We start from the raw sequence: 13,442 nt of genomic DNA, 5'->3' as shown, positions 1-13,442 counted from the left end.
GTCTCCTCATCGTATTCCCATGCATAAATGACTTTCTCATGGAGAGGGGGACTCGACCTTAGGTCTATTTACCATCCACATGTATCGTTGAGAGTCCAAGAGCTTTCAACTCCTGGATCCAAGCCATCATAACCGAGATGGTGTCGATGTGTTTGGGAAATGGGTGACTCATCAAATTGAGACGAGGAACAGGGCACTAACCCAAGAACTTGGGCAACTTTGGGGCATGTTTCCCAACATAAAACCAATGCTTGTGCTAGTTCTTATGAGAGGTTTTTAGTGGACAATTGAGGTATTAGTAGTTAGCATGAAGCTGAACCCCAACACCTTCAACTACCAGCAGGATGATCCTTGCTAGGGCTAGGGCGGAAAAAATAAAAGGTACTAGAAAAGAGGAAAGAAAGGGGGAATTTCTAAATATGACTCATAGAGGTGGGCGAAGATAGCTATATATAGAATGGAGTTAGGGTTGAGATGAACAAACCCAATCTGATAATGATGGAGCAGATCTCGTAAGATTTGAGATGCAGGGAGTCCAAATTCGTGCATCAAAAATGAAGAAAAATCAGCAACTTCATCCGCATCCTACTTGTGATAGGTTTTCTCTTGAAGTAATCTTGTACTCCCTCTAGGTCCAAATTATAAGTCATTTAGCACAACGACATGGTCTCCAAAATATAAGTTTGACCAATGTTTTTTTTGTTAAAATACAAATAGACACTTATTATATTTATACTTTGTAAAAGTACTTTATAAGGCAAATCAGTGCATATGACTATTGTGTTTTAAAACTAAATAACAAAATGGTTATTTATTGTCCAAGTTTTACAAGTTTGACTAAAACCTTGTCCAAAACGACTTATAATTTGGATCTGGAGGGAGTAGCAATCAGAGCGTAAAGATCCTTGGACTCGATTGTGAATGCCTCGAACTCGTGTGGATGAGAGGCAACCATAGAGGTAGTGTCAGATTTGGTAGTGGCACAAGGCAGTGGAATGGGGTGATTCTTTTTATAGTAGACCACGAAAGCTAAAGTGCCTCGAGGTATTTTCCTTTATAAAGAGATTGAGGAAGCTGAGCAACACAAGGCAGTGGAATTCAAAGCGCCAGTTCGGTGAAATAATCGAGTTCTGAATAATAAGTCAAGTCGACTAGGGGCTGCAAGATAGAGTTGATGGCTCAGCTAAAGGACAAGATAACTCAGACATAGTAAGATCAAGACAATAAAAAGATTCAAGATAAGAGTCTCATCTACTTGGGTCAATGATTCGGCCAAATAAAGCACTAAATGGACGACAAATTAGCCTAGAAAAAATTGACATGGAACTTAAATTGGAGGATGAAGTGACAGAAGAGGTGAAAGAGAAAGATGGGAAAGAGAATAGTAGTTTATCGTTTATATTTATGAATTATGTATTTTAATTTTATGTTGAAGATATATTATTTTTATAAATTATGTAATTTTATTTACTTAATTATGTAATAGGATGTATTTTTTTTAATAAAACAATACGTTTCATCGTAACTAAAAGTTTGTAAAAAAAATTGATGTAATACTAAGGTAGTTGTAGGCTAGCGCTAAAAAGCTATGTACCGGACAAAGATAGATGGAGGTTGAGAATAGTGCGATAGCTAATGTGACGTAATGTGGTGGATCCACCTGATTAGAACAACGATGAAGAGTCATGAGGGAGTCAATAATACAACGATAGCTGATATAATACGACCTAATGATAAATATAAACTCCCTAGAATCTGCCTTTGACCAACACACGCGACCTATTCGCCGCGGTTTAAATCCACCAGACAGCTTCTGTTTTTTTTACAGTATTTTGTCTATATAAATTACAGTTGCAGTAGTTAGAACGGCTTTACTCCAGCCACAACGAACATGCTTGAAGATGTTGCGCCCAACTCGGCGTTGACGAACAAGCGTCCCAATATATTACAATTAAACTAGGGTTTTTTACATTGGTCCCCTTAATTTCGCCATGGTACTTGTTGCTACCCTTAGTTTTTCTTCTTACTCAGTTTTACCAACACTAGTTCCCTTTGCTCAGAAATCCGCCTGGTCGCCGTCTCCGTCCATTCTAACGTGACTTACAGGGTGGGCCCACTACACACTTCCACTCTTACCTGTGCCACGCTACTCTGCGCAGCCGCCTCTCCTCTTCCTCCCAACGCCTGACTAGCAGCCTGCTTCTCCCGACTCCAACTCTCCCTCTCTCCTTCGCCTGGCAGCCTGCTTCTTGGATCTTCGGACACGACGCGGTGCCTGGCGGATGGAACGGCGACGCGACAGGAGTCTTCTTCACCGGCGCGGCGGCATGCGTCTTCAACGGCCTGGCAGCAGCCACGCCGGGAGGAGCTCCAAGCTGATCCCGAGCTCCAATTCCACCGCAAGCCCAAGCCCCGCCGAGAGGAGCCGCCACACCGGGAGGAGCTCCAATTCGATGAATCCGCCCAAGCCCCGCCAGGAGTAGCTCCAATTCGACGAATCCGCCGCCCGGAGTGAGGGAGGAAGCCGCCCGGAAGGACCTGCTGCTGCCTCGTGCCGCCGGCCACAGGCTGCTTCATGGGGGCGCCCCGCTGGGAGGGAAGAAGCCAACCCAACCGCCACCAGGAGGGAGGAATCCGCGAGTAGTTGGTGCATGCTCTTCTTCGCGTGCCAGGGCGACGCGCTGGGGATCGAGGGCCTGCTGCGCAGCGGCGTCGACATCAACAGCATCAACCTCGACGGCGACACCGCGCTGCACATCACCGCGTGCGAGGGCCACCGCGACGTCGTCAGGGTGCTGCTCAGCTGGAAGGCCAACATCGACGCGCGCGACCGCTAGGGAAGCACGGTGAGCCGCCCGCGCACCATTGCCATTTCTCTCAGTTCATGCCCCCATCAGATCGACTTTCCTTCCTGCGTCGTCAGACCATTCGCTTCTCTTGGTCCGCACCCCGTGCCTCCAGGTCGCCTCGAGTGCCTCCAGGAATCTGCGAGCCGCTGCTCCGTGCCGGGAGGGAGGAAGCCAGCCGCGGGGAGGGAGGAATCCGCTAGCAGTGGAGGCGACCGGATCCAGAGGCCCTGCTCGCGCTCAAATTCTTGAGAGCAGCAACAGTCTCCTCCAGGCAAGGAGCATAACCCTCTACTCTCTATAAATGTTGGCTACTATATGAGTTCTTAAAGTCGTTATTTTCTATGAAATAGGATGAATCATATTATTCCCAATGATGAGGTTGAACTAATAGAAGTAGTTGCTGCACCTGATGATGATGAGAGATAGTATCCTGAGTTTGTTGACAAGTGGGATATGCTAGAATTTGAGGACTATGATGGAGACATTTTCACAGGGGCACAATTTGAAGAGACCGATGAAGAGGAGGAGGAGGAAAACATAGCTATGGGGGTGGATGAGCAAGGAGAGGGTGATGATGTACCAAGAAATGATTATGACAGAGATAATCCATCCTTAAAAAAAGGCAGCACATTTGCATCGATGACCGAATTTAGGAATGCACTTGCTACCTATTGCATCAAAGGTGAGTATGATTATGTAATTGAAAAGAGTGAGCCAACAAGAATGACTGTTCATTGCGCATTTGAGAGGTGTAAGTGGAGGATACATGCTTCATGTATGTGGAATAGTACAATTATTCAGGTCAAAGTGAATCCATCTCCTCACATTTGTCCAAGTGAAAGAAAAGGGTCACATAAGGTAGCTAAAAGTAGATGGTGTGCAGATGCAGTATTAGAATGGGTGACAGATAACCCATGCATTGGTACAACTGAACTGGTAAAGAAGATTAAAGAGAAGTACAACATTTTGGTGCCTTACATGAGAGTGTATTATGGCAAGGAAATTGCTCTTGACAAGATTTATGGCCCATGGAAGGAAAGCTTTAACTTATTATTCACTTTCAAAGCTGAAGTGGAGAAGGCGTGCCCAGGTAGTGTTGTTGAGATTGACCATCATACGGTGGATTATAAAGTGAATGGCAAGATTTTGAACAAAGAATGTTTTAGAAGGGTGTTCGTTTCATTCAAAGCATGTTGGAGTGGGTTCTTAGCTGGTTGCAGGCCTTATTTAGCAGTGGATGCAACAACTCTTTATGGGAGGTTTAGAGGTCAGTTAGTAGCTGCTTGTGCCATTGATGCACATAATTGGCTCTTTCCAGTGGCTTATGGTGTCCTCGAGGCATAGTCAACAGAAAGTTGGACATGGTTCCTACAGAATTTGCGTTAGGTTATAGGGTTTCCACATGGATTGACTATACACACAGATGCTTGCAAGGGTTTAGAAACTGCAGTGGATTATGTGTTTCCTAGAGTAGAGCATAGGGAATGCATGAGGCATTTTGCTTCAAACTTGGGCAAATCATTCAAGGGAAAGTTGATTGATGAAAACTTATGGCCAGCGTCATTGACATATAGCCTTAGAAAGCATAACTATCATGTGAATCAATTGTACACAAACTCTAGGTTAACAATATACATTGAAAGTCATCACAAATATCTATGAGCTAGAAGCAAATTTGGTGAAGGGTGCAAGGTGGACTATGTGAACAATAACTTGGCGGAGTCATTCAATGCATGGATCATAAAAACAAAGGGGCTTCATTTGGTGGAGTTGCTAGATAAGATTCGACAAATGCTTATGGTAAAGTTTGAGTTGCGTCAAAGAATTGCACTTGAGAGGTTTCATGGCCACATGATAATCCCAGTTGTGATGAAGACATTGCATGAAAAGACCAGAGGTTTGAAAATGTCTTTCATCAAGCACAGACCGCTTGAGGCAGAGGTGACGGTGTTGGACAAAGAAAAGAGGGAATGGAGATATCCAGTGGACTTATCGAACAGGACATGCACTTGTAGGCAGTGGCAGATTACCGGGCTGCCATGCACCCATGCCCTATTTTTCATTACTTCTCTTCGTGGTGTAGCCAGCGAAATTGATCAATATGTACATAAGTACTACTCTATTGCCAAGTTCAAAGCAACATATGCTGAGAATGTGCCTTCCATAGAGGCAAAGCATCAGTGGGAGGTCGTGAATCCTGGTTTCGTTCTCAACCCTCTAGTCTAGACTAGAGCACCAGGAAGACCAAGAAAAACTAGAATAAGGTCAAGTGCCGAGGGTAGTGGACTTGGACCAAGGAAGAGAAAATGCAAAAGGTGTGGAGGATTAGGACATATTGCGAGAAATTGCAAAAATGCAGTAGATCTAGCTTTTGGAGAGGATCAACCACTAGAGCCACAATTGGCACTAGATACAACTTTTGGAGATGATCAGTCACTAGAGCCACAAGTGCCACTGGATCAGTCACTACAACTACTAGAGCCACAAGTACCCTCCTTTGTCGTGCCTTCCTCTGTTGGCTCTGTGGTACCCTCCTCTGTCGTGCCTTCCTCTGCTGCCTCTGTTGTGCCTTCCTCTGCTGCTTCTATCGTGCCCTCCTCTGCTGCTTCTGTCGTTCCCTCCTCTGTTGGTCTTGCTATGGTAGAGCCCTCCGACCTTGCTTTGGTGCTATCCTCCATTGCTGCCTCGTCAAGGTTATATTCATCTAAAATATACTTTATTTTTTCAAGTTTCTAAAATTCACATGATTATTTACTATTTTCATGTTTTGTGTAGGGAAAAGAAAAGGAAGAGAGGAAAAGAGGTTGCACGTACAACTGAAGACAGTCCAACGAAGAATACAACGACCAAGATTATGAGGAAGGCAAAAATCAAGAAAAGGCTCGTTGCGGACTTGTAGCTGAGATTTAGCTGAATTTGGTACTGTCATTAAATAGCACTGGTAGCTGAATTTGGTACTGTCATTAAATTTGCAAACTGTGCACCTATCTGCTCAAATAACTGAATGTTTGAACTGACTGTGCACCTATCTGCAGACTTGTAACTGAATGTTTGAACTAATTGTGCACCTATCTGCAGACTTGTGCTCGGTGCAGACTTGTTCACCTAACTGAATGTTTGAACTGAATGTGCTGAAATAACTGAATGTGCCTTCCTCTGCTTGCTCCTTCAATGTGCAGACTTGTGTTCGTTGCACAATTCAGTAGTAAGCACAAAAATGAAATCAACCATAATGGGCAAATAAGGAAATACCTTATATTGTTGTGGCTTGCTTTCACACTTCACGAACTCTCGACCAAAATTCCCGTTCTCCCACCTTTTTGATCTGAGTCTAACAAGTGACTCCGACCTTTCGCATTTGGGGCACCGAATAAGCGACACCGGACCATACCTGGGCCATCCTTGTCCTCCATCGGAGGAGCCGCTCGCCTGCGACATGCGTGAATCCATGCTACTAAACACAAACACAATTAAATCTTTCTCTCAGTTAAAACTGCTGTTGTTACACATTGATAAAGAAAAAATGGTAATCAAGCAAACAACTAGTAGCTTTGCTTCAGTTTGCAAATTTTAGTTAGCAAATTTTAAGCAATCATCTGCTAAGAGCATGAACAACAGCATGAACTAAGAGCAGGAACATCCATCGGAGTTAGCAAATTTCAGTTTACTAATCTAAGGTGTGCATGAACTAATCCAAGAAGACATTTTTTGCTTGCTCCAATCATCTGCTAAGAGCATGAACACCAGCACTGGAGAAGATCGCCAGGCTACCATGAGAAGGTGACTTACATCGCGCCGTCGAAGAAGCAGGCCACCACCGAGGATGTGCGGTGCAGGAGAGCGCGGGACCAACTGGAGGCGCGGAGGATGTTCGGCCGAACACTAAACCCTAACCTGGAGGCACACAGCAGTAGAGGCGACCATATCCGCGGACTCGAGGCACGGGGCAGCTGCTCGCGGATTCCTGGAGGCACGGAGCAGTTGCTCGCAGATTCCTGGAGGCACGGGGCACGGACCAACTGCTCGCAGATCGGCAGCGGATTTCTCCCTCCCGGCGGCGGCGGATTCCTCCCTCACGGCGGGGCACCCCCACGAAGCAGGTGAAGCAAGCCGGTAGGCCGCGCGCCGAAGACCAACGCCGTCTACGGATTCCTCCCTCCACGGCGCGGCGGAGATCCGTCCCGGAGCCTCTTCTTCCCTGGTGAAGCAAGCCGCGACGCCGAGGATATACCGAAGATCCGTCCACCCGGAAGGCCGCGCGCCGCAGATCTGCCAGGCGCCGGTGAAGAAGACTCCTGCCGCGTCGCCGATCCGTCCGCCAGGTAGGCCGATTCGTCCGCGGATCCGTCCCAGCGTGGAATTGGAGGACTAAAAGAGAGGAGCAGGTGCTGCTGTTGCGTAAGCCTAGAGGAGATTTGTTGCCGGCATGGAAGGAGAGAAACTGCTAGCTAGCATGGAGGAGAGGGCTGGGGTGAGCGGAGGAGTGGAGCTGCCGGCATGGAGGAGACGGCTTGGGGCGTGCCGAGCCTGCTCTTGCTTGTGTGGAGGCTGGAGGCGAAGGAAGGCTGCACGTCAGAGAACCGGTAGGCCGTCGCGCCGTGGATCCTGCTCTCGCTCGCACGGTGGCCGGAGGCGCAGCAGACCGCGCGCGTCGCGTTGGAGAACTAGCAGGCCGCGCGCCGGAGATTCGCCCCACACCGGAGAACCGGCAGGCCACCACGCCGTGGAGAGCCGGTCGTCTAGCGCTTGAGGGGACGATGGATGCGGCCAGCGAGTGTTCTTCGTTGTGCCGACTGACGGCCGATTGGATTTGGAAGAAGAGAAGGGGAAAGTCGGTGAAGCGGGCCTCACATGTAAGAGTTGTGGGTCCACCTGTAAGAAAAGCTAACTGACAGAAAGACTCACGTATTCCTGTGATGTGAATGCTGAGCACAAAATGAGTGTTGAAGGGAAAAACTGAGCAAGAAGAAAAACTAAGAATAGCAACGAGTGCCGTGGCGAAACTAGGGGACCAATGTAAAAAACTCATACTCATTAAACTAAGGCCGACTGTTCTGATCTTCAACACTATCGGTGGTCAACTCTCTAGGTATAACCCAAATAATAAATCAAACGGCAACCTCTGACCATTACGGAGTCAGGCCCTACGAGGTCAACCCTCCCCTATAAATGGATCTCTAGTTCTCCACACGACGCCTCCCCAAGGCCCAAGCTACCATTCAACACCAATTCAAAACCTTCACCGTCGCAACTTCTAGAAGTTTCTGACTGTCTAGGCTCCCTCCCTCGCCATGGGCAACGGCCTCTCCCCTTGTCTGTGCCCCGGGTACGCGCGCGGCGCTGCGGCGCGGCTGGTGTTCTGGGGCGGGTCATCGAGGATGGCCGACGAGCGGCCGTCCATCACCGCCGGGGACGTCATGGCGGAGCTCCCTGACCAGCACCTCGTCTGCGCCGCGGACTCCTTCTTTATCGGCCTGCCAGTCCCGGCCCTCTCTCCGTGCGAGCGGCTCGTGGCCGGGCGCACCTACTTCGTGCTCCCCGCGGCACGCTTCTCCTGCAGCCAGGCGCTCACCGCCGCGACGCTCTCCAAGCTCTCGCCGTCCTCCGCCGCGAACGTGCCCCTCGCCGGCGCAGCAGCGTCCCCGTTCGAGTACGTCACGGGCTCTGACGGTGCGCCGCTCATCAGGATCTTGCCCGAGTTCATCGAGAAGGTGATCACGTCGTGCGGCGGCGGCAAGTGCGGCGCCGTGGCGGCGGAGCAGCTGTGCAGCACGCCGGAGCTGAGGAAGCACTACATGCAGCTCGTGCGTGCGCGGGCGGAGAGGCCGTGGTCGCCGGGGCTCGAGACGATATCCGAGGCCGACAAGAGGAGGAGGATGCCGTCGCCGGTGAGGCTGGTCGGGCTGGCAAAGGCTTCTTCTAGATAGCCGTGCATATGCATCGATATATTGACACAAGGAAGGGGAGAATTCAGCCTAATTTTCGCTTTCTTGAGATGCAAGGGGAGGAAGAAGCAGTGTAGATAGATACAATAGATTTAGTAGTTCATTTTTTTCTCTCTCCATTAAACAAAGGATACCCCAAGTGGATTGAATCATGGAAATTGTCGAATAAAATCTTTGAAAGTGCAGATGTATATGATGAACATGCTTCGGAGTAGAACGAAAAACATTAATTAAGCTAGATTATCACTGCAACCTAGCTTTATTTAGATGATGACAAACGTTAACTAAGCTAGATTATCACTTCAACATTTATTTAGATGATTAGACTAAGTGGTGTTTGAATGCACTAGAGATAATAATTAGTTGCTTTAAAATTGCTAGTAGAATTAGTTATCTAATAAATAACTAGTTAACTATAGTTAATTTGCTAAAAATAGCTAATAACTGAACTATTAGCTAGATTGTTTGGATGTCTTGACTAATTTTAGTAGCTACCTATTAGTTCTAGTGTTGCATATTCATTTTGGAGGTGTTTGGTTTAAGGAATCACTACATTTAAATTGAGCTAGTTCATCATAGGTTTATTCCTCAAATTTGGTAGAATGACCACGTTCCTCATATTAGTACTAACTAATTAATTATGAGGAATAAGGTGATGATAGATCAACTCATTCCATTCCACAAACCAAACAAAATAGTGAGGAGTGAGAAGATGATGGACTAGCTCATTCCTTAAACCAAACACCCTATTTGTTTTTCAAATTGAGAATTGCCGTCTGTCAGTTTTGATCTGGTTACTACCTCGATTTCGATAGGTCCCTTCTTCCCAACTTGTTGCAACTCTTTCGGTTTGTTGCGACATTTCTTTCAATGTGTTGCACCAGGCCTTTCAGCTAGTTTTAAGAATCTTTTGATTTATTCCATTAGTTATAGTAATATGCATTTATAATTAATTTGCTTATAACGTGTATATATATGGGCCTGAAAAGTTGTAAGGTGACTCCACCAACGACGAGCATGATACTATATTGGTGCCGGCGTGTCACCACCCATGCTGGTGGAGTAGGTTTTCACCTGGTACCATATAGATATTTGAATGCACTAGAACGATTAGTTAGTGGCTAAAATTTGCGGGTAACATCTAAACACTATAGCTAATAGTCCAACTATTAGCTATTTTAGTAAATTAGTTAATAGTTATCTAGCTATTTATTAGCTAGATAATTCTACCATTAATATTTTAGCCAATTAACTATTAGCTTTAGTGCATTCAAACACCTCGTTAACTCGCTTAGAAATTGAATCAAATTTTGCATATTACAAGTGACATAAAAGGATCTTCGAATCGAGTAATTCGAATGCACAAACTCAAATGAAGATTTAGTTTGCTTTTTCTTCTTCTTACGCGTGGGAAAGCCAATGCAATTAGATCATACTATGTTCTTTGGGGGGATTACATATGTTCAATTGGTTACATGTTTAGAGACAACACATTATATATCTAACATATTAACATCAAATCTTATTTAACGGATCCATTGTTTACGTCTGAGTGCAATCGATCTCTTATATATGAGGTCTACCCTAATTCTTTTTTAAGCATCTACAAGAGACTCTTTATTTTAAACTCTCTATTTGACTATTTATTTATCTTTCCATAAAGATTAAACTCTATATATAACATCTCATTCCAACACTCTCCAACATACAATTTAGCTTGGCTACATGAGAGTTAGTCAAATTTGGTTAGTGAGATAGTTAATTTAGAGAGCCAGATAGCTTGACAAGTTAAATGACTAGTCTAACAACTATTTTACTATTAAGTAACTAAAATTTAGCTTAACAAGCTATTTAGCTAGTCTCTTGGAGATGCTCTTACACTAGAATCACAAAGCCATCGCAATCCGATCCAATATGGAATATACGAAATACACGGCTAAAAATAAGTAGCGAATGTGTCCATCAAGCAAAAACGGACTACGCAAGTTGCGAATTTTGAACAGGCCATACATGCATGTGGCTGTCACGTACGGGCTGCGAAACAACCAAACAAATTCGAGATGGTAAAAGATAATATGGCTGTTAATAATCTGCCTGCATACCAAAGCCATTGCCACCTGATAAGCAATGGCATCATGAGTTGTACGTGTTGACCTCAACCTGAGTGCGCACGCGTAATCAAGTCAACAATAATAACCTAATCTCCAGTCAACTCAATCTCAATCATGTGCTTCGTAGCACTCTTCTCCTCTGCGTCAACAACCAACCAGCTTTAATTTTAGAGGCAGTCGCATGCCCTTCCGATCCACGCAGCCTCGCAGTCGCAGATAAAGATTACAGACGACAATCTGTGGCCACGCCTTTTCCCGAAAGCAGTATCCCGAGTGGATCTCGCTCTCCCAGCGTGTGCTCCAGATTAAGCCTAGGCGGATCGTCGGACTTGGCCGGGAGTGGCGCCGCCGGCGGGAACTGACCCTGACATAGCCGAAAGCCACTTTACCGGACAAAAATTGTTAACCTGATGAATCAATAAAGGTCCGCGCAATTGTATTGACCTAACCTTGGACGCATGCGAAGACGGACTCGTGGACGGTGGTGGACTACTGCTCTACGTCGTCGTCGTGGTGTTTAACACAGCTTATCTATACTACTATATTAAAAATTTAGTCTCAGCGTTCACAACCTGCCCTCCTCGCCCCGCGCCCTCGCCTATTCCCGTCCGCGTTAGCACGCTCCCGCCCCCACGGCCCCACCCCACGTCCACACTCTCGTGTACGCTGTTGGGACGAAGGCAAAGACGCCATCCTTCGCTCGATACTTTCGCTGCAGCCGCTGCCTGACAGAGACAAAACAGGCAGGGACACACTTCGCCTGATCGGCACCAGACGAAGTCCTGCGACGAAGTCATCCCACAGTGCGGCCTCGTCCAGCTCAGAGGCCCACGTGCGATCCGGCCCATTGTAACGGGCCCTGCGTGGCCGCCGCGTGTTACGGGCCTAATTTGTAAAGGCATCCCTGTAATTACAGTCTGTAACCCCGCTGTATGGGAATATTCTGGGGATAACCTAGGTAGCTGAGGGCACATGCGTCCTTAGCTCAAGGCGCTGGGCGCCCAGGTACCTATAAATACCCCTGAACAGTGCCCGTGGGAGGCCAGATCAACAGAGCTATTGCCTTCTAACACGTAACCCTGTTGTCAACACTGTTCACTCTTGTTGGCCTCCTTGCGACTGAGAGCAAGTTCCAACATTTAGTGCCCACCGTTCGTGCTACGAAAAAACCACCCGCGATGACACCCAAGAGAGCTAACCCGAAGGCTGACGAGGCTGCGAAGGCAGCACTGCTCGCCGCAAGAAAGGGCAAGGCCCTCGCCCTCACCCAATCCACCCACCAAGAGGCCACTGAAGACAATGTTCCCCGCACCTGCGAAGACGACACTCTCCACACCTGCGGCCCTGAAGGACAATCGCAGCCACCCCCAGGCTTCGCCCCACCGGAAGGCGCGGACCTCACCGAGGATGGTGAAGTCCTCGGCGTCTCAGCGGAAGAACAGCTACAGCTGCGCGCCCTGCGCCTCAAGAACCGCAACCTCCAGAGGCAGAAAGAGATACTGGAGGCCAAGTGCCAGCGTGTGTCCGCACTAGCCAAAGTGCGGCAAATGATACGCGACGAAGAGCAGAAGGCCCAGGACCTCGAGCGCGAAATCGCGCTGATGCAGCGCGAAGGCCACCTCGGCCTGCAGCATGGGCCACCCCTGCAACACCGAGCACAACCGGAAGACCCGCGTTTCCCCCAGCGCGAATACACCTTCCAGCACGCCGCGCCATTCCAAGGGGTCAACTATCTCGACGAGCGAAGTCCCCTGGCGCCACACCTGCAAGTGACGCCTTGGCCAGCTAACTTCCGAGCAGGGACCTATCCCAAGTACAACGGCAGCACCGACCCGGCGCAATATATAATGAGCTATCAGGTCGCTGTTGCATCCGCCGGAGGGGACGATGCCACAATGGCGAAGTCTTTCATCATCGCCCTCGAGGGCCCAGCTCTCACCTGGTTCACCAGATTGCCTCCGCTGTCCATCGATTCCTGGAGAAGTCTCAGGGACAAGTTCCTGCTCAACTTCCAAGGGTACCGCCCAGACACCGACGCCTTGGCCGAGCTCTCGCTCTACAAGCAGCTGGAAAAGGAGACTCTGCGGGAGTATTACCGCAAATTTTTAACACTCAAGTCACAGCTGCCCTCCGTTGATGATCAGATTGCCATCCACTACGCCATCAGTGGCCTTCGCGCCGGCGTCCTCTACAGCCACTGTATCAGAGATCCGCCCAAGAACCTCCAGGAGCTATATCAGCTCTTTGAAAAATATTCCAAATCCGAAGAGCTCCACCAGCGCAAGGTTGAGTCACAGCGGAAACCCAAAGATGCCCCGCAGTCCAGCCGCACGTGGACGAGGACTCCGTAGCCAGACTCCGGTCGAGACGGCCGTAGTCAGCAGCAAGTGCACAACATCGCCAACCAGCATCCCGCTGCTGACCCCCTCGTCGCCAGGAATATCCCCCCAGGGCCGCGGAAATGGAACTCGTGGTAGGGGCCGAGGGCGTGCGCAGCCGCCGCGCCGATTCTACTGCCTCTTCCATGGCGAAGACTG

General features: G+C 48.1%; 1 protein-coding gene across 1 annotated transcript; it reads left to right on the top strand.

Moving 5' to 3' along the window:
• The first annotated feature begins 7,999 nt into the window (after positions 1-7,999).
• On the top strand, positions 8,000-8,979 carry LOC103635551 (uncharacterized). Its single transcript, XM_008657978.2, has one exon. It carries the CDS (start codon positions 8,141-8,143, stop codon positions 8,774-8,776), a length of 636 nt encoding a protein of 211 aa, XP_008656200.1. The 5' UTR covers positions 8,000-8,140; the 3' UTR covers positions 8,777-8,979.
• The last annotated feature ends 4,463 nt before the right edge of the window (positions 8,980-13,442 follow it).

The sequence above is a fragment of the Zea mays genome, chromosome 8, assembly GCF_902167145.1.
Source record: "Zea mays cultivar B73 chromosome 8, Zm-B73-REFERENCE-NAM-5.0, whole genome shotgun sequence".
Classification (NCBI taxonomy): Eukaryota; Viridiplantae; Streptophyta; class Magnoliopsida; order Poales; family Poaceae; genus Zea; species Zea mays.
The sequence above is the reverse complement of the archived record's forward strand: the minus strand, read 5'-3'. Positions and strand labels throughout refer to the sequence as shown.

Coding starts and splice junctions, on each gene's coding strand:
- LOC103635551 (XM_008657978.2), top strand. CDS start 8,141: ATGGGCAACGGCCTCTCCCCTTGTCTGTGCCCCGGGTACGCGCGCGGC.